Genomic DNA, 22,504 nt, shown 5'->3' with positions numbered 1-22,504 from the left:
AGAGCAGCAGGGAGATGGTGTAATGAATCTGGGGCTGTGTGTAGAAAGAGCAGCAGGGAGATGGTGTAATGCATCTGGGGCCGTGTGTAGAGAGAGGAGCAGGGAGATGGTGTAATGAATCTAGGGCTGTGTGTAGAGAGAGCAGCAGGGAGATGGTGTAATGAATCTGGGCCTGGGTGTAGAGAGAGCAGCAGGGAGATGGTGTAATGAATCTGGGGCGGTGTAGAGAGAGAAGCAGGGAGATGGTGTAATGAATCTGGGGTGGTGGTAGACTGTAGAGAGAGCATGCAGGGAGATGGTGTAATGAATCTGGGGTGGTGTAGACTGTAGAGAGAGCAGCAGGGAGATGGTGTAATGAATCTGGGGCTGTGTGTAGAGAGAGCAGCAGGAGATGGTGAAATGAATCTGGGGCTGTTTGAAGAGAGAGCAACAGGGAGATGGTGTAATGAATATGGGGCTGTGTGTAGAGAGAGCAGCAGGGAGATGGTGTAATGAATCTGGGGCGGTGTAGAGAGAGCAGCAGGGAGATGGTGTAATGAATCTGGGGCAGTGTGTAGAGGGAGCAGCAGGGAGATGGTGTAATGAATCTGGGGCTGGTTGTATAGAGAGCAGCAGGGAGATGGTGTAATGAATCTGGGGGCGGTGTAGAGAGAGCAGCAGGGAGATGGTGTAATGAATCTGGGGCGGTGTAGAGAGAGCAGCAGGGAGATGGTGTAATGAATCTGGGGCAGTGTAAAGAGAGCAGCAGGGAGATAGTGTAATGAATCTGGGGCGGTGTAAAGAGAGCAGCAGGAGATAGTGTAATGAATCTGGGGCGGTGTGTAGAGAGAGCAACAGGGAGATAGTGTAATGAATCTGGGGCGGTGTAAAAAGAGCAGCAGGAGATAGTGTAATGAATCTGGGGCGGTGTAGAGAGAGCAACAGGGAGATAGTGTAATGAATCTGGGGCGGTGTAAAGAGAGCAGCAGAAGATAGTGTAATGAATCTGGGGCGGTGTAGAGAGAGCAGCAGGAGATAGTGTAATGAATCTGGGTCGGTGTAGAGAGAGCAGCAGGGAGATGGTGTAATGAATCTGGGGCGGTGTATGAGAGAGAGCAGGGAGATGGGTGTAATGAATCTGGGGTGGTGTAGACTGTAGAGAGAGCAGCAGGGAGATGGTGTAATGAATCTGGGGTGGTGTAGACTGTAGAGAGAGCAGCAGGGAGATGGTGTAATGAATCTGGGGCTGTGTGTAGAGAGAGCAGCAGGGAGATGGTGAAATGAATCTGGGGCTGTGTGAAGAGAGAGCAACAGGGAGATGGTGTAATGAATATGGGGCTGTGTGTAGAGAGAGCAGCAGGGAGATGGTGTAATGAATCTGGGGCGGTGTAGAGAGAGCAGCAGGGAGATGGTGTAATGAATCTGGGGCAGTGAGTAGAGAGAGCAGCAGGGAGATGGTGTAATGAATCTGGGGCTGGTTGTATAGAGAGCAGAAGGGAGATGGTGTAATGAATCTGGGGCGGTGAAGAGAGCAGCAGAGTGATGGTGTAATGAATCTGGGGCGGTGTAGAGAGAGAAGCAGGGAGATGGTGTAATGAATCTGGGGTGGTGTAGACTGTAGAGAGAGCAGCAGGGAGATGGTGTAATGAATCTGGGGTGGTGTAGACAGAACAGAGAGCAGCAGGGAGATGGTGTAATGAATCTGGGGCTGTGTGTAGAGAGAGCAGCAGGGAGATGGTGAAATGAATCTGGGGCTGTGTGAAGAGAGAGCAACAGGGAGATGATGTAATGAATATGGGGCTGTGTGTAGAGAGAGCAGCAGGAGATGGTGTAATGAATCTGGGGCGGTGTAGAGAGAGCAGCAGGGAGATGGTGTAATGAATCTGGGGCAGTGTGTAGAGGGAGCAGCAGGGAGATGGTGTAATGAATCTGGGGCTGGTTGTATAGAGAGCAGCAGGGAGATGGTGTAATGAATCTGGGGCGGTGTAGAGAGAGCAGCAGGGAGATGTTGTAATGAATCTGGGGCGGTGTAGAGAGAGCACCAGGGAGATAGTGTAATGAATCTGGGGCGGCGTAGAGAGAGCAGCAGGAGATAGTGTAATGAATCTGGGGCGGTGTAGAGAGAGCAACAGGGAGATAGTGAATTTAATCTGGGGCGGTGTAAAGAGAGCAGCAGGAGATAGTGTAATGAATCTGGGGCGGTGTAAAGAGAGCAGCAGGAGATAGTGTAATGAATCTGGGGCAGTGTAAAGAGAGCAGCAGGGAGATAGTGTAATGAATCTGGGGCGGTGTAAAGAGAGCAGCAGGAGATAGTGTAATGAATCTGGGGCTGTGTAGAGAGAGCAACAGGGAGATAGTGTAATGAATCTGGGGCGGTGTAAAGAGAGCAGCAGGAGATAGTGTAATGAATCTGGGGCGGTGTAGAGAGAGCAACAGGGAGATAGTGTAATGAATCTGGGGCGGTGTAAAGAGAGCAGCAGGAGATAGTGTAATGAATCTGGGGCGGTGTAGAGAGAGCAGCAGGAGATAGTGTAATGAATCTGGGTCAGTGTAGAGAGAGCAACAGGGAGATAGTGAAATGAATCTGATATATCGGATACAGAGGGGGATAAATGACAACAGAATCAGATGTGTCACGACCACAGAACGCTCCGCCCAATTCTAAACCTAAAGGGGCCCAGGTGTGCCGTGATTGGTCGTGACGTCACTGGTGTGGGCGTTGCAAGCGTTGTCATATGATTTGTCCTTTTAACTCCTCTGCAGGCGGTCTCTAGCTGTCGGTGTGTGACATCCCGCTGACAGCCGCGTTCCTCCAGCTCCTCGCTCTGCAGTTTCCCATCATGTTTGACCTGGAGCGCGGCTGGAACGTTTCCTTCGCGGGCTGCGGGTTCCTCGGGGTGTATCATGTGGGGGTGTCCAGCTGTCTGCAGGAGCGGGCTCCGCGGCTGCTCTCTGATGCCCGCAAGATCTACGGAGCTTCGGCGGGTGCCCTAAATGCTGCCGCTCTGGTGTGTGGCTGCTCTCTTGGTGAGTGATTTGGAGGGCTCCGAAGGGAGTGTGATTACGCGCTGTTGGTTGTGATTATAGGGCAGCCTTTATGGCACTGAGGGGATGTGGGCAGCCTTTATGGCACTGAGGGGATGTATGCACCCTGTATGGCACTGAGGGGATGTATGCACCCTGTATGGCACTGAGGGGATGTGGGCACCCTGTATGGCACTGAGGGGATGTGGGCACCCTGTATGGCACTGAGGGGATGTATGCACCCTGTATGGCACTGAGGGGATGTGGGCACCCTGTATGGCACTGAGGGGATGTATGGCACTGAGGGGATGTGGGCACCCTGTATGGCACTGAGGGGATGTGGGCACCCTGTATGGCACTGAGGGGATGTAGGCACCCTGTATGGCACTGAGGGGATGTGGGCACCCTGTATGGCACTGAGGGGATGTGGGCACCCTGTATGGCACTGAGGGGATGTGGGCACCCTGTATGGCACTGAGGGGATGTGGGCCCCCTGTATGGCACTGAGGGGATGTGGGCACCCTGTATGGCACTGAGGGGATGTGGGCACCCTGTATGGCACTGAGGGGATGTGGGCACCCTGTATGGCACTGAGGGGATATATGCACCCTGTATAGCACTGAGGGGATGTGGGCACCCTGTATGGCACTGAGGGGATGTATGCACCCTGTATGGCACTGAAGGTATGTGGGCACCCTGTATGGCACTGAGCGGATGTATACACCGTGTATGGCACTGAGGGGATGTGGGCACCCTGTATGGCACTGAGGGGATGTATGCACCCTGTATGGCACTGAGCGGATGTATACACCGTGTATGGCACTGAGGGGATGTGGGCACCCTGTATGGCACTGAGTGGACGCGGGCACCCTGTAGGGCACTGAGGGGACGCGGGCACCCTGTATGGCACTGAGGGGACGCGGGCACCCTGTATGGCACTGAGGGGGACGCGGGCACCCTGTATGGCACTGAGGGGGACGCGGGCACCCTGTATGGCACTGAGGGGACGCGGGGCACCCTGTATGGCACTGAGGGGACGCGGGCACCCTGTATGGCACTGAGGGGATGTAGGGCACCCTGTATGCAATTCAGAGGGGATGTAGGGCACCCTGTATGGAACTAAGAGGGGGCACCCTGTTTGGCACTCAGAGGGGATGTAGGGCACCCTGTATGCAATTGAGAGGTGACGTGGGCACCCTGTATGGCACTCAGAGGGGGCACCCTGTATGGCACTCAGAGGAGAAGTAGGGCACCCCTGTATGGCACTCAGAGGGGATGTAGGGCATCCTGTATGCAATTGAGAGGGGACGTGGGCACCCTGTATGGCACCCTGTATGGCACTCAGAGGGGAAGTAGGGCACCCTGTTTGGCATTTAGAGGGGATGTAGGGCACCCTGTATGGCACTCAGAGGCGATATGTGTACCCTGTGGGATGGGTATGCCATGCTTGGTAAGGAAGTGTTGAACATCAATGAGGGTATAGGGTGATTCACTACTCTTTGAGGTTTGGGTGTGCATGTTAGTTAGCATCAGTATATATAATAAAATAGCACTCCATGCGTCATAACAAATACAAGGTGGTAGCATCTAAGTGTATTACCCACAAGTTCTGGCTATATCAGCTATGGCAGGATAGCTCAAATCTCTTTTGAGAAAGGTTTGTTACTTTAGAGCTATTGTGGACAGAACGTAAAGATGACTTATGTTGGGGTAAGGGGGTAGACCGACACATTTATTAGGCCAGGTATCTTATATATATTTACACACGTGCACCATGGGATCCCCCATACCAGGTTCTACATGGAGAGTCTTAGCCCAAAATAAAGTTTGTTGGCATCAAGTATCTCTTTCATCCAAAACAGATTAGGAATTGGGTGGGGTGTTACACCTTGGTTATGCAAAGATTGTACACATTTAAATATTCCACTTGTTAATTCAATGGATTTTCTGATTGCTGAAGCTATTATTCTGTGCAGTTAGCGATTTTTTTACTTGTTTGGTGTGTGTGTGTGTGTGGGGGGGGGGGGGGGTGTAGGACATTCTTCAGTTTCTCTATATGTTGAGCAGATCTGTTTCACACAGTATGTGTCAGAAGTGGGAATATGTAACATGTTTTATTTTACCATACACTGACCCTTTTTTCTGTCTGTCACGAACACAGTAACCAGAGGGGATCTTGTTTGCTGATATGACATGGTCATGAATAGGTTAATGTTTGAACTGTTGATATGCAGGCAGAATGCATTATTAAGGACCAGTTCAATAGGATGTCCTTTCTCACACATTCACATTTGCATCTAATTAACCTAGTTGTTTCTGAAAAGCCTGAGTTTTGGCATCAGTCACTGAACAGATGAGAAGATAGCATTGCTGTGTCTGTCAATTTACTAGGATCTCTCTGTGCTTCCGTGTTTGTCACAAACTTTGCCTTAAATATCTCTAGTGGTATTTCTGCTATTTTACTCTGAATAACTTCTTGTCAAAAACAGCTTTTAACCTTTTAAATGTGTTTTGTCATATATGTAAAAAAAAAAAAAAAAACCTTAGGAATGGTTCTGGCACAATAACAAAGTCTGCTAATATAGTTCTTGGTTCATGCCATTTTTTCAATTGTGTTAAAGTCTTGTTTTGTGTAGGATGAAACGCGTTGGGTCATAGAGCCTGTGTAATTACATTTAAACCACTTTTTTTTTTTTTTTTTAACCTTTCTTTAAAGTGACATGGAACTAGAAATTATACTTTTATGACTTAAACCACATTATTAAAAACAAACAAAACATAGCTCTTTCCTACTGAGGTAGGCTCAAGAGCGTGCACGTGCCTTGAGCAATGCATGCACCCTGTATGGCACTGAGGGGATGCAGGCACCCTGTATGGCACTGAGGGGATGCAGGCACCCTGTATGGCACTGAGGGGATGCAGGCACCCTGTATGGCACTGAGGGGATGCAGGCACCCTGTATGGCACTGAGGGGATGCAGGCACCCTGTATGGCACTGAGGGGATGCAGGCACCCTGTATGGCACTGAGGGGATGCAGGCACCCTGTATGGCACTGAGGGGATGCAGGCACCCTGTATGGCACTGAGGGGATGCAGGCACCCTGTATGGCACTGAGGGATGCAGGCACCCTGTATGGCACTGAGGGGATGCAGGCACCCTGTATGGCACTGAGGGGATGCAGGCACCCTGTATGGCACTGAGGGGATGCAGGCACCCTGTATGGCACTGAGGGGATGCAGGCACCCTGTATGGCACTGAGGGGATGCAGGCACCCTGTATGGCACTGAGGGGATGCAGGCACCCTGTATGGCACTGAGGGGACGTATGGCACCCTGTATGGCACTGAGGGGACGTATGGCACCCTGTATGGCACTGAGGGGACGTATGGCACCCTGTAGGGCACTGAGGGGACGTATGGCACCCTGTAGGGCACTGAGGGGACGTATGGCACCCTGTAGGGCACTGAGGGGACGTATGGCACCCTGTAGGGCACTGAGGGGACGTATGGCACCCTGTAGGGCACTGAGGGGACGTATGGCACCCTGTAGGGCACTGAGGGGACGTATGGCACCCTGTAGGGCACTGAGGGGACGTATGGCACCCTGTAGGGCACTGAGGGGACGTATGGCACCCTGTAGGGCACTGAGGGGACGTATGGCACCCTGTAGGGCACTGAGGGGACGTATGGCACCCTGTAGGGCACTGAGGGGACGTATGGCACCCTGTAGGGCACTGAGGGGACGTATGGCACCCTGTAGGGCACTGAGGGGACGTATGGCACCCTGTAGGGCACTGAGGGGACGTATGGCACCCTGTAGGGCACTGAGGGGACGTATGGCACCCTGTAGGGCACTGAGGGGACGTATGGCACCCCTGTAGGGCACTGAGGGGATGCAGGCACCCTGTAGGGCACTGAGGGGATGCAGGCACCCTGTAGGGCACTGAGGGGATGCAGGCACCCTGTAGGGCACTGAGGGGATGCAGGCACCCTGTAGGGCACTGAGGGGATGCAGGCACCCTGTAGGGCACTGAGGGGATGCAGGCACCCTGTAGGGCACTGAGGGGATGCAGGCACCCTGTATGGCACTGAGGGGATGCAGGCACCCTGTATGGCACTGAGGGGAAGTCAGGCACCCTGTATGGCACTGAGGGGACGTATGGCACCCTGTATGGCACTGAGGGGACGTATGGCACCCTGTATGGCACTGAGGGGACGTATGGCACCCTGTATGGCACTGAGGGGACGTATGGCACCCTGTATGGCACTGAGGGGACGTATGGCACCCTGTATGGCACTGAGGGGACGTATGGCACCCTGTATGGCACTGAGGGGACGTATGGCACCCTGTATGGCACTGAGGGGACGTATGGCACCCTGTAGGGCACTGAGGGGACGTTATGGCACCCTGTAGGGCACTGAGGGGACGTATGGCACCCTGTAGGGCACTGAGGGGACGTATGGCACCCTGTAGGGCACTGAGGGGACGTATGGCACCCTGTAGGGCACTGAGGGGACGTATGGCACCCTGTAGGGCACTGAGGGGACGTATGGCACCCTGTAGGGCACTGAGGGGACGCAGGCACCCTGTAGGGCACTGAGGGGATGCAGGCACCCTGTAGGGCACTGAGGGGATGCAGGCACCCTGTAGGGCACTGAGGGGATGCAGGCACCCTGTAGGGCACTGAGGGGATGCAGGCACCCTGTAGGGCACTGAGGGGATGCAGGCACCCTGTATGGCACTGAGGGGATGCAGGCACCCTGTAGGGCACTGAGGGGATGCAGGCACCCTGTAGGGCACTGAGGGGATGCAGGCACCCTGTAGGGCGCTGAGGGGATGCAGGCACCCTGTATGGCGCTGAGGGGACGTATGGCACCCTGTAGGGCGCTGAGGGGACGTATGGCACCCTGTAGGGCGCTGAGGGGACGCATGGCACCCTGTATGGCGCTGAGGGGGACGCATGGCACCCTGTATGGCGCTGAGGGACGCATGGCACCCTGTATGGCGCTGAGGGGACGCATGGCACCCTGCAGGGCGCTGAGGGGACGCATGGCACCCTGCAGGGCGCTGAGGGGACGCAGAGGGGATGTATGGCACTGAGGGGATGCAGGGCACCCTGTAGGGCACTGAGGGGATGCAGGGCACCCTGTAGGGCACCCTGTAGGGCACTGAGGGGATGTAGGGCACTGAGGGGATGTAGGGCACCCTGTAGGGCACTGAGTGGATGTAGGGCACTGAGGGGATGCAGGGCACCCTGTAGGGCACTGAGGGGATGCAGGGCACCCTGTAGGGCACTGAGGGGATGAAGGGCACCCTGTAGGGCACTGAGGGGATGCAGGGCACCCTGTAGGGCACTGAGGGGATGCAGGGCACCCTGTAGGGCACTGAGGGGATGCAGGGCACCCTGTAGGGCACTGAGGGGATGCAGGGCACCCTGTAGGGCACTCAAAGGGGATATGTGTACCCTGTGGGATGGGTATGCCATGCTTGGTAAGGAAGTGTTGTACATCAATGAGGGTATAGGGTGATTCACTACTCTTTGAGGTTTGGATGTGCATGTTAGTTAGCATCAGTATATATAATAAAATAGCACTCCATGCATCATAACAAATACAAGGTGGTAGCATCTAAGTGTATTACCCTCATGTTCTGGCTATATCAGCTATGGCAAAATAGCTTAAATCTCTTGAGAAAAGTTTGGTACTTTAGAGCTATTGTGGACAGAACGTAAAGATGACTTATGTTGGGGTAAGGGGGTAGGCTGGCCACATTTATTAGGCCAGGTATCTTGTCATATATTTACACACGCGCACCATGGGATCCCTCATACCAGGTTCTACATGGAGAGTCTTACCCCCAAAATAAAGTTTGTTGGAATCAAGTATCTCTTTCATCCAAAACAATTACATTTAAAGGGACAGTCTACCATAGAACTGTTATTGTTTTAAAAGATAGATAATCCCTTTATTACCCATTCCCCAGTTTTGCATAACCAACACAGTTATATTAATATACTTTTTACCTCTGTGATTACCTTGTATCTAGGAACCTTCTTCCAGCCCCCCTGATCACATGACTGTGACTGTTTATTATCTATTGTCTTGCATTTAGCATTGTGTTGTGCTAAATCTTAAATTAACCCTGTGTCTGAAACACAGTGTTATCTATATGGCCCACTGTGTACTTTCTGTCTCTTTGTGTTGAAAAGAGATTTAAAAAGCATGTGCTAAGAGGCAGCCCTCAAAGGCTTAGAAATCAGCATATGAGCCTACCTAGGTTTAGTTTAAACTAAGAATACCAAGAGAAAAAAGCAAATTCTGATGATAAAAGTAAATTGAAAGTTGATTAAAATTAAAAGTCCTATCTGAATAATGAAAACTTAATTTATACTAGACTGTCCCTTAAACCACTTTTTTTTAACCTTTCTTTAAAGTGACATGGAACTAGAAATTATACTTTTATGACTCAAACCACATTATTAAAAACATAAAAAAACAAACCGTAGCTCTAGAGGTAGGGCTCAAGAGCGTGCACGTGCCCTTGAGCAATGAATACAGCTGTATTTGATTATAGGATTACAGTTTTTAGCTATATCTGAATTGTGAAACTTTAATTTCGGTTTTCACATTCCTGTAAACTTTGGTTGCTATTTGCTTTTGGGTATTTGAATTCATTCTACAGTGTATGCCTGAGAGCAATTCCTTATGAATAGTTTTATGGTCTTGTTTTGTAGGAAGACCAGATGTAAATGTGAGCAGAGGGTAAAAGGTTTAGATAAAGCCACAATAGCTGTAGCGTTCCTCTTCCCAACATCATAAATATACTTTTTAACTTTTACGCAGGGTAATATTTTTGTTTCTGAATAATTTGTTTGGATTTCACTGTGTCCTTTTTTTTAAATTACTTCAAGATTTTCTGTGTTCGGAAATGTTAAAGTGATGTAAATGGACTTAATACCCATCAATGAAACGTGATGAATATATTTTTGCATGATAAAGCTGTTTTAAATTTAAAGGAAACAGTATACACCAATTTTCATTTAACTTCATGTAATATACACTACTATAAAAGAATACTATGCACAGATACTGATATATAAATTCCAGTATAAAACCTTTTAAAAAATTACTTAGGAAGCTCCCAATTAAGCACTGTTCCAGAGATTAGTCTGGAACACCCCACTGAAAGGGGCTGAGAGCAGACCCTCCCCTGCATATGACCCATTATACAAACAGAAGAAGTCTGTAGACATCAGTATACATCTAAAACATTTTTGCTTGGTTAGGAGTCTGAAAATCAGCACAATGTTATTTAAAATAAGCAGAACTCTACATTTTTACAAAAAACACGCGCAGATGGGCTATATAAATGGATAATCTACAACACATTTATGCAAAGAAAAATCTAGTGTACAATGTCCCTTTAATGTTAAATTTATACTGGTGAATGATGATGTACCCAGGTATTAATCACAGGCTAATCTACACTACTCTCTCAGAAAAAGTTTTATTCGGAACAGAAAGAAAAAAATCACTGTAAATTTATTTTAAAATATTCTCTTGATGAAAAAGAAATTAGTTTTTTAATAGTGTCCTTTTTAAAAAATGATACAGTTCAGAAAAATGTTCTGTATCTTATTTTACCCCCAAAAATAAGATTCATCTGCCGATAAAATCCCCCATAGACAACAATCGCACACTGCGGTTTGACCTGTATAGACTGTGTCACTCGTGTTGGATATTATTACTCATCCCTGGTCGTGTGGGAAAGCTGTATACTATAAGCTTAGGTGCATTTGTCAGTATATGCATAATCATAGAATGTATCTTTTAAACTGAGATTATTTGGCTTCTTCATAAAAGTATATTTTTACTGTCATATGCTTCAACTCTTTTGGCATTTAGGGAAGCCATGAATTCCACTGGCTGTTTTCAGTTGTCATGGTTTCTGTCATAGTTTATAGCACCTAATTACAGGAAATCCATTATCTTGCCAGCAAGTACAGTAGGTAGATTTGGTAGACTCTAGGCAGCTGCAAGATTGCTCACCACAACCTGCAGGAATAATTGATTGAGTATACTGAAACTTTTTTAAATTCTGATTGGTCATTGTGATTGTGAATTCTACTACATGTCGGCTTTAGGTTTTGGGCCTCAGCAACTGGGGTGTAATTCATAACAAGAATTCAAGACCGATTTATCTTACACAACATACATTAGCAGAGCATTGTATTTTTTTTAGTACTCTGCAGACAACAATGAGTCGTGTTAAACACATAGGTAAAGTTGGCGGTGTAGATTCAGTGCACTGATATGATCTAGGACTGTGCACAACTGGTGATTGGCTGCTTTACAAATATGGCTCAGATGCTATGTTCGGCTCCAGACCACTCCATGAATTGCTGTACCACAGCTGACTTTAATGGTTTTTTTTTTAGCCCTTTCGCAAGGGCTAAACATACAGGTATAGGCAAGTAGTATTGCAGTAATAAAAAGTGTTAATGTGTTATGTCATATTGTAGCGTTTTTTCCCTTTTTATCAGATGGCTTGACACGCTGATCTGAATTTAGGAGCCAACAAGAGTATTGCAAAGCTGGACTTTGATTTTTTTAAATAGCCATACTGGGGTGTTTGGATGGAAATTTAGATCAATCAAAAAAAAGAATGATCCTGGAGTAAAATTGTAGACGCGCTGCCTTCTGGTATTTCGTCTTTCTAACAATCTGTAGACCAGAAATGCACAATCGCCCTTTACATGTCAAAGCTCTATTATTATAATTTTATTTGTATAGCGCCGCCAATTTCCGTAAGCGCTGGGTATAATGATAGGGGTATACAATGACAAGGATTTGTGATAAAATACAAAACATAGCAAAACTAAATAAATCTAGTACAGGAGGAAGAGGGCCCTGCTCCGGAGAGCTCACAGTCTATAGGTTTAGGGTGCAGAGACATAAGGTTTGGGGTAGCTTGTTACATCAGTTGTATTTGCTGCAGTGAGTCAGGCAGTTCATCTATTAGTTTGGTTGGGATGAGGGATGGAGCAGAGATGGTAAGCCTCTCTGAATAGGTGGGTTTTCAAGGAGCGTCTGAAGCTATACTCTATGTGCAGATAATTACTTTTCGTTTATATTCTGCACTTTTCTGTTCATTTTGAAATGAGTCTTACAATTGGTTTGATAATACCCTTCATGTTTGTTTTACTGCTATTACCCTGTAAAATATTATAATGCCTGCAATGTTGCATATTTGAAAATTAGGGCAAGTGTTACAGGGCAAGACATAAGATCTATTGTGTGTTTTGTTCCAATTCAGGAGTTATGGATTATTGTATCTTTTACACATCAAAGGAATAGCCCACAGTGCACCACAGAACTACAGGGGCGTAAAATATTCTGAGGTCCGGGTGTTTTGTTAGTTCCTGAAGAAAGATTCAGATGTCTAAGGTATTGGCATTTTTATTAAATATTCTGGATGGAGAGAGAGACAGATGTGACACTGAAAAGCTTCTGTTTGTAGCCATTTCATTTGGCAGTGAGATTATTTTGGTCTGGCTTGTTTCCCATTATTTCCTTGAGAGATTTTAACTTCCTGGCATGAATTCTTATTGGCTCAGAACAGTGAGCTGACCTGTCAGCAGAAGTGGAGTTGACCTGGGGTGATCTGACCCACATCCCTCACTTTTGTTTTTGGCCAGATCACCCCGGGATTGTTCTGCATATTTGCCCAGCTGAGATTAGTTTATGAGCGTGTTACACCATGTGATTGGTGAATATTTATGTATCCTTTATTCAGTGACCTTATACTAATCTTACTGGCTATTTTCAACCCAGTTGCAAAATCAGTTGGTTTAAAACAAATTTTTTTGTCATAAACTATATTTCTACTGTTCTGTGTCCTATAAAAATAAATTAAATATGATGAACAAGAGTTATCTGGGGGTAAAAATAGAGACTTTGTGTATCTGGGGTACATTAGATTATCCTTTATAAGTTGCTTTGGTTGCCGGTTGGTAACTTCTTGGCAGGGCTTTCTGTCTTGCACGTTGGACTGGCTGTTAGTACAATGGCAGATGCTTCAGTACAGACACACTCGCACATTTAATGACGTGCTGTAGTTCCTAGGCTGATTGACTTTTAGCATACTGTGCTTTTGACTGGAAGGGGTTCTGGGAGTGACGTAAATCTTTCAAATCCCTTTTTTAAAACCCTTCTAGGATGTAACTTGTCATCAGAAACAGCTGATCAGTGATTGGACCGCAGCAGTGAGCATGACTAGTGGGTCGTGTGACTACCAGCCCCATATGTAAGAGGTAACTGCTGGTCAGTGGCCCTTACTAGGGCTGTTACCATGGTGACTTCAGAGCAGGGTCATTCATTGCTGTCTGCAGTGTGCATTAGATCATTCAGGATACACACTTTTTTTATTTTTTTTATTTTTAATTAACAAGTTTACATTTCTGAAGTTGCTGGTAGGATCTCAATGGTTAATTAAGGAGGAGCATCTTCCCCCAATCCTAATCTGCGTTATGTTTGTGTTGTAAATAGATTTAAACACAGTTGTTTTGTTTATGTGTGTGTGGTTACTGTCCATAGTAATGTGCATAGAATGTAATCTCACCGACAAATAAATAAAATATAAACTACAAAGAGGCTCAATGACCTAAATATGTATAGTTGAGAGGAGGGGGTAGAAGTGAATAATTAAGTTATTTGTAGAGCGCCAACAGATTCTGCAGTGCTATAATAGAAGTATTTACATATATTAATAATATAGTTGTAGCTGTAAGCATTGTTCACAAAAAAACAGCCAATCAGCCAATCACAAAATGTATTTACGCATATGCTGTGAATTATCGCACATGCTCAGTAGGAGCTGGTGCCTCCCAAAGTGGATGTGTATTGGAAAGTTGTTTAAAATTGCAAGGTCTATCTGAATCATGATGTTTAAAGGGGATATTCCAGCCGAAATTGGAAACCCGATGGGTGCATTTCAGTAATGAACAGAAGAAATTTTGTAATATATATGTATTGGCAAAAATGCTTCTAATAAAAGCTATAGCTGTTTCAAAAAGTGTATTTAAGTATGCACCGTGCACCAGCATTTTATACACAGCACTTGTTCAAAGGCCTAAGGTGCTTGTACCATCTGGTACATGACTCAATTTGTTATTTGCTGACATGATACAAGCCCCACTGATATCTGAGCAGCTGCATTATTTAAACATTTGGGTGCATTGACAATAACTAGCTATGCTTCACGTGCATGTGCAGAGAATTTTTTTAACACTAAACCAGTGATAACTTTTACTAGAAGCATTTTTGACAATACATGTATATTGCAAATATGTTTCTATTTAAAGATGTAATAAATCTGTGCATTTAAATTTGATGGAATGTCCCCTTTAATGTTGACTTTAGTGTTCCTTTTTAATGCTAATTGAAGTAATTGTTCAAAACAGATTTCTTATTACTCTGGTGAAATTCCAGCCTTAGCAGGACGGTAATGTTGCATTACCAGCAATGGGTAAAACTAATAGCTTGGTGACTACTAATTATGTATAGGATCGAGGCATGTGCATTATGTAGGATACATTAGATATACATTGATATGAGCCCCATATCAGATAACTCAAGATGTACCATTACAACACCTTGCTTATCCAGTATTTCTCTTTGTTACAGATAAGGATTCTATACACATTGTTACACTACTCTGTAATCTGTTTGTTAACTAATAATTCTTTAGTTTACCCTTAAAGTTATAAATAAATTGTCTGGGACACAGTTGGACAATTCAGACAGTTGCCTACTGTTCTAGACTTCACGGTAGGAAGGTCCTGATACCAGCGTTGCAGTTAAAAGGGACAGTCAAGTATAAATTAAACTTTCATTATTCAGATAGGACTGTTAATTTTAATCGACTTTCCAATTTACTTTTATCATCAAAATTTGCTTCTTTTTCTCTTGGTATTCTTAGTTTAAACTAAACCTAGGTAGGCTCATATGCTAATTTCTAAGCCTTTGAGGGCTGCCTCTTATCACAGGCTTTTTAAATCTCTTTTCAACACAAAGAGACAGAAAGTACACGTGGGCCATATAGATAATGCTGTGTTCAGGCACAGAAAGTTATTTAAGATCTAGCACAACACAATGCTAACTGCAAGACAATAGATAATAACAGTCACAGTCATGTGATCAGGGGGCTGGAAGAAGGTTCCTAGAATACAGGGTAATCACAGAGATAAAAAGTATATTAATATAACTGTGTTGGTTATGCAAAACTGGGGAATGAGTAATAAAGGGATTATCTATCTTTTAAAACGATAACAAATCTATGGTTGACTGCTCCCTTTTAAAGGGACAGGAAATCCCCAAAATATTATTTCATGATTTGGATAGACATACAATTTTAAACAACTCTCCCGATTTATTTTCTGTTACCAAATTTGCTTAATTTTCTTGTTATCCTTTGCTGAAGCAACAGCATTTGCACTACTGGCTGCTAGCTGAACACATCTAGTTAGCCAATCACATGAGACAAATGTGTGCAGGCACCAATCGGCAGCTAGCGCACACTAGTGTAGGATTGTGTGCGTTTTTATTTTTTTCAACAAGAGATACCAACAGAACAAAGCACATTTAAAGATAGAAGTGAATATAAAAGTGTCTTAAATTTACATGCTCTATCTGAATCATGCTACGTTTAATTTTAAATTTCCATTCCCCTTTAACAAGACCCAGGTTGGTGTCCTTTCTAAACACCCCATATTACCATTGGCCAATGGTGTGAGGAGACATAATGGTGTCTAGGTTGTCAAATAATTGATCATATTTGATCACCCTTGTGGCACATCTAAATCGGCTTAGTTAAATGTGTACTGGAAGAAAGGTGGTGGTGAACTTTAATCTTTTCATTTGGCTCCGGAAGCTTTAGTGTGCCAATAAACTATCTGACCTATCTGCTCATAACAGGATTTTTAGATGTGCTTTCCTATCAATGACCCATTAACTGTATTGCTCTTGTGCAAGTAAACCATTTTTCAAATCTCAGCTGGGACCTAAGAAGAGATTCTTTCTGCTTCTATGTGACCTCAGATTACCTTTTTGTTCCAGTGGTGTGATGATCTGTTTATCGATGTTACATGGGAATGTGCAAAAGGTGAACTTGAATCTTTCATAACCAGCGGGGAAAAGGGAGTGACTTCCTCAGGTGAGGGTTACTTTAGGTTATTCCATTGTTCAGTAGGTAAATAAACCAGTGGATGGAGTTATAGATTTATTTTCTAGAAGAGTAATTATTCTTGTACAAAATGTTTATACAATTCCTATATATATATAATTTTAGCGCTAACCCTAAAGCCAAATTGGTACCAAACTCGCTATCTATCCAGCCACTGATATTTTCTCTGCTGGGAAGTCAAGGCAGAAAGTTCGGTTAATACAAATCTGTGCCTGCTAGATTGGTTGTTGGCAGTCCGGAACCTCAAAGTAGTGGTTGGATCCCACCAGCTTCTTGCCTGTTTTGTCTGATTGTGGTGCTATACGCTCTTAGGATATACCAAGCACTATGTGATGATTGGTATACATGGTGTCCCACAAAAGATGCAGATCAAAGTAAATATAACCCTTAATGAAGCCCAAATGTCACCACACTTATGGATGTAATGTACAGTGCAAATGTAGCTTCTTACAACTTGTATGTGTATATATATATATATAAAATCACATTCACAGAGGCTGCTGCACTCGCACAAACAGGTGTCCAGTTGCCAGGGTGCTGATGCAGGTAGAGATAAAGGTAATAGAAAACAGCACTCGCTGGGCTTAAAGGGACATTAATACTCATATGCTAACTCACTTGAAATTGATGCAGTATAACTGTAAAAAGCTGACAGGAAAATATCACCCTGAGCATCTTATGTAAAAAAGGAAGATATTTTACCCTCACAATCTCCTCAGCAGAGTGAGTTCTGTGTAAAAAGTTATGCTCAGCTACTCCCAGCTGCAGGTAAAAAAATTAAAAAATGAAGAATGAACAGCAGCCAATCAGCATCAGCAGTGCTGAGGTCATGAACTCTTACTGTGATCTCATAAGATTTGACTTAACTCTCATGAGATTTCATAGTAAGCTTCCTTTAACCTGATGGTGAAATAATATGAGAGTTCACGAGGCTCATCCTCTAAGCTGTCCCAGGACAGACATACTAATGTGCTGCTTAGAAATCATTTACAATGGGAGGTGGCTACTGAGGAACTTTTGAGGTAAGATATCTTTCTTTTTTACATAGAGTTGTTCAGGTGATATTTTCTAGTCGGCTTTTTACAGCTATACTGCATCACTTTCAAGTGTTTAAACATTTGGGTATTATGGCCCTTTAAGGATAAGCAATAGAAGCTTTTATTTATGTGACGTTTTGTGGACAGCTCCCCTTCATCAGACCAGCTGTCCCCGAAACGTCACGTAAATAAAAGGTTCTATTGCTTATCCTTAAGCCCGGCGAGTGCTGTCTTTTATGTGTGTGTGTATACATATCTCCAAACTTTAGTTACTTTAGTTACAAATTTAATGAGCTATATAAGAGATTCAACCGATGTTCTTAATCAAATGAATAATTTATCATGGAAAGATACCTATTGCCTAATGACAATAGATGTCACTGCTTTATATACATCCATCCCACACCACCAGGGTTTAAAATCATAGATTTCTTGCTTACTGCCGTAGATTTTCTTTTATCTCACAATTATTTTCTTTTTGAGGGGTGTTGCTATCTCCAGAGACGTGGGACGGCCATGGGGGCAAAATTTGCCCCCTCCTATGCCAACCTATATATGGGTTGGTGGGAGGCCTCCCACGTCTATGGAGAGGACAACCCCCTCAGAGAACATATAATTTATTACGGCAGATATATTGATGACCTGCTGGTGGTGTGGGATGGAGACCTAGAACTGGCCAGAGATTTTGTTGCAAAGATCAACACAATTGCATGAATTTAAAATTCACATCACAATACAGCACTGACCACATAGAGTTTCTAGATCTGGACTTAACTGTGAACAGGGATCAAAAAACTATAAATACATCTATTTTCAGAAAGCCAACAGGTGGCAACACTATATTGAATTACAAATCCAGTCACCCTGCACATGTAAAGAAAGCCATCCCCAAGGGTCAGTACATAAGAACCAAAGAATATGCTCAGATACTCAAACCATTTGAAGCCCAGTGCCAAATACTTGAAAATAGATTGGCCCAAAGGAATTACCCTATTCCATTGCTCAAAAAAAACCAAAGAGGAGGTAGACAAAATTCCAAGAGAGACTTTGTTGCAATACAAACACACACACACACAAATAGCAACACACTAGCCTCCTCAAATGAAAGCAAACTTGTGTTTAGCACACCTTACAGTCTTGAGTACCAGAAAATCTGTGACATTATTAAACAATGCTTACCTATATTAGCCACTGATCCAAGTTAGAACAAATAGCAAGCACAGGATGTAGATATGTGGCTAGAAAAAGTAGGACCATTGGTAACATAATAGCACCTTCAGATCTCGCCAACACTAGTACTCGCACGTGGCTTCCACATAGGTTAGGTTTTTTTCAAGTGCAGGGCACAAAAATGCAATACCTGCAGCCACGTTGTGGAAGGAACAAATTTTACTTCCACTGTAACACAATGTACATATAATATCAGACACACAACTTAATTGCAAATCCAATCATGTAATATATTTATTGACCTGTAGGGGGTGCCAATATCCAATATGTTGGAAAAACAAACGACTTGTCAAGGAGGAGGGCGCAGGAACACATAAGGGACATTGAAAATCCCCAATGTGTTCACCCAGTGGCCAGACATTTCAAAATGGAGCATTCAGGCAAATGCGGCTCTTATGTCCATACAGGCAATAGATCACGTGCCACCACACAAAAGGGGTGGGGACAGAATCCAAAAATTAGATTACAAAGAAGCACAGTGGATATTTCTACTCAATACCAGATGCCCACAAGGCATTAATAAAGAGAGTGATGTTAACCTCTTTATTTAATTTGATTTTACAAGTTATATAATACTAATACTAATATTAAATTTATAGTAGTATATATCAGGTATCCCTATCCTGTTAAGTAAGGAATATTGTTGATTGTAGACATACAACACAGTACACTCATAAGCTTGTGTGTGCAGCCATATACTAATTGAAATATTTCTCCCTTTGTCCGATTCCTACACATAAAAAAATCTCAAGTAATTATAGGTTAAATGCTAAACATTATCATATAACATCTTTTTTCAAATGTATTAGACATAATCCATTTTTTCAGCTCCAGTATATTAAGTCTATCTAAGCTATCTTTTAAGTATTTAGCTTCTCCTGTCTCTGTATATAGTAGTATCTAGAGAAAAAGTACAATAAGGGGTTAATCTTGTTTGTTTTTAATTGTTTGTAATGTTCCTTTAAATAGGAGTATCAGTGAAAGCTCACATTCAGCAGTGAACAAGTGTGTGTGAGACACACGAAACATGTCTGCTGGTGCTGCACTGATACCCCTTACTGTCAGTGTTATAGAGCTACGGCTCTTTTTTGCTTTTAAATGTGCACACAATAAAGCTATTTTTTTATACATTTTACTGACCCTGCCTTGATGTTTGGATGCAGTAGGTTGTTAGCCCTGTAGCCGAAATTCGTGGGGACTTTTATAAAGTAAGTTTTCCCAGCACTGTTTCTTTAGAATAACTTCCTTTTTATTGAAGATTCAAAGAATAAAACGGCTACGTTTTGGGCCTACATAGCCCTTACTCATGCTGTGGAATACAGGGTAACAACCTTAATTTTATAGCACCTGCAATTAACAGTTTAACCCTTACTTGTCATATATGCAATCATCTTCTCTAAGGTGTGCTGCCATCTAGTGGCTGTAAAGAAAATAGGTACTCCACCTGTAGATTACAATCAAATTTGTTTAAAAACAATTCTCCAATATCTATCTTCAATTCACAAACTCTTAGTACGGTATCTATCAGAGAACAACAATTACACATATATACAAAAACAAATGTAAATCATAATCCTTTTTTAAACCTATCGGATGTAGAGTAACCTAGGTGGTGCACCCACCATACCTTCTCTTTTTTTCAAAAGGAGTTCCCTATTACCCCTTCTCCTTAATTTTGGGATGTGATCTATCACCTGGAACCTCAATTGGCTGACTGTGTGGCCTGCCATGGTAAAGTGGGCTGACACTGGCAACGTCATGTCTTTTATTTATGATAGTGGATTTGTGTGCACTAATCCTGTCCTTAATGGGGCGGGTAGTTTCCCCCACATAGCCATGCCCACACGGGCATTTAAGAAGGTATACTACATATTCTGTATCGCACGTAAAGAATCCCTCCCTCACCTTTTTTTTTTTTTTTTTTTTTTTTAATTATCATTGACTTGAGCAATACACTTTCCTTTAATCATTGAATTGCATTGGGCACAGCCTAGGCATGGGTATGTGCCTTTTTTTAGGTGTAGTCAGATAATTAGTACCTCAATTTATTGCTCCCTACATCTGCACATACAAATGTATCCTAAGGTTTTTACCCTTTTAAATGACCTGAATAGGTGTCATTTGGAATTCAGTAACATTAGGCAGGGACCTTACTGTGTAGGTATCAATGCTTTTTGAGAACTGATGTAATTCTATCTCTAATGCTCATTAATTTCTGCGTAAAAATTAATCTATTCTTGTTCATATCCCTGATTCTCTAGTGGTGCATTTCTATTGAGGGATTCCTGTTTACACTGCGTGACCACCTCCTTTGGATAACCCCTATCCAAAAACTTTTTTTGCCATTTGATCCAATCTTTTACCCTGAAGATCTTTATTTTTCACATTATGAATCGTCCTGCAAAACTGACTCTTAGGAATAGCATTAAATACCCTTTGGGGATGAAAGCTTTTAAAATGCAACAGAGTGTTGCGGTCAGTCGGTTTACTATAACTGTTGTTAATTTCTGATTTTGCTCGTACACAGTAGTGTTAAGAAAATTTACTTTAACTGTAGAATACTCCAGGGTAAATTTCAAACTACTAGTGGCATTGTTTAAATCCTCAACATATTCTTGGAGAGACTCCAATGAGCCCCCCACATGCCAAACACATTATCGATATAGCGCAGCCATATCTTACAATTCTCCTGATATAGATTGTGTGTGTGTGTGTGTGTGTGTGTGTATATACATGTTGTTTCTTCTGTTATGTGTGATCAGTCCACGGGTCATCATTACTTCTGGGATATAACTCCTCCCCAACAGGAAATGCAAGAGGATTCACCCAGCAGAGCTGCATATAGCTCCTCCCCTCTACGTCACTCCCAGTCATTCTCTTGCACCCAACGACTAGATAGGATGTGTGAGGACTATGGTGATTATACTTAGTTTTTATAACTTCAATCAAAAGTTTGTTATTTTACAATAGCACCGGAGCGTGTTATTGCCTCTCTGGCAGAGTTTGAAGAAGAATCTACCAGAGTTTTTACTATGATTTTAACCGGAGTAGTTAAGATCATATTGCTGTTTCTCGGCCATCTGAGGGAGGTAAAAGCTTCAGATCAGGGGACAGCGGGCAGATGAATCTGCATTGAGGTATGTAGCAGTTTTTATTTTCTGAATGGAATTGATGAGAAAATCCTGCCATACCGTTATGACATGTATGTATACTCTACACTTCAGTATTCTGGGGATGGTATTTCACCGGAATTACTCTGTTAAAAGTACACTAAACCTTTTAATAGGTATTTATCATGTTAAACGTTTTTGCTGGAATGTAGAATCGTTTGCATTTTCTGAGGTACTGAGTGAATAAATATTTGGGCATTATTTCCACTTGGCAGTTGCTTGTTTTAATTGTGACAGTTTCGTTTCTCTCTCACTGCTGTGTGTGAGGGGGAGGGGCCGTTTTTGGCGCTCTTTGCTACGCATCAAAAATTTCCAGTCAGTTACTCTTGTATTTCCTGCATGACCCGGTTCATCTCTAACAGAACTCAGGGGTCTTCAAACTTCTTTGGAGGGAGGTAGATTCTCTCAGCAGAGCTGTGAGACTTATATATTGACTGTGATTAAAAACGTTGCTCTGTAATTTTTATTTTCAAATTTAATTATTGTTACTTTACTAATGGGAACAAACCTTTGCTAAAAGTTGTGTTGTTTTTAAGGATTGATGCTATAACTGTTTTTCAGTTCATTATTTCAACTGTCATTTAATCGATTAGTGCTTCTTTGAGGCACAGTACGTTTTTGTTAAATAAGATTGTAACCAAGTTGCAAGTTTATTGCTAGTGTGTTAAACATGTCTGATTCAGAGGAAGATACCTGTGTCATGTGTTCCAATGCCAAGGTGGAGCCCAATAGAAATTTATGTACTAACTGTATTGATGCTACTTTAAATAAAAGCCAATCTGTACAATTTGAACAAATTTCACCAAACAGCGAGGGGAGAGT

At 43.6% G+C, this 22,504-nt stretch overlaps 1 protein-coding gene across 1 annotated transcript in view; it reads left to right on the top strand.

The window, feature by feature from the left end:
• Positions 1–2,759: 2,759 nt before the first annotated feature.
• LOC128664254 (patatin-like phospholipase domain-containing protein 2) overlaps positions 2,760–22,504 on the top strand; it is a 61,707-nt gene continuing 41,962 nt past the window's right edge. The window contains exon 1 of the mRNA XM_053719053.1: positions 2,760–3,006. Coding sequence (XP_053575028.1) covers positions 2,820–3,006 — 187 coding nt within the window. The 5' untranslated portion in view covers positions 2,760–2,819. The remainder of the gene's footprint in view (positions 3,007–22,504) is intronic.

Source organism: Bombina bombina, chromosome 6, assembly GCF_027579735.1.
Source record: "Bombina bombina isolate aBomBom1 chromosome 6, aBomBom1.pri, whole genome shotgun sequence".
NCBI lineage: Eukaryota > Metazoa > Chordata > Amphibia > Anura > Bombinatoridae > Bombina > Bombina bombina.
The sequence above is the reverse complement of the archived record's forward strand: the minus strand, read 5'-3'. Positions and strand labels throughout refer to the sequence as shown.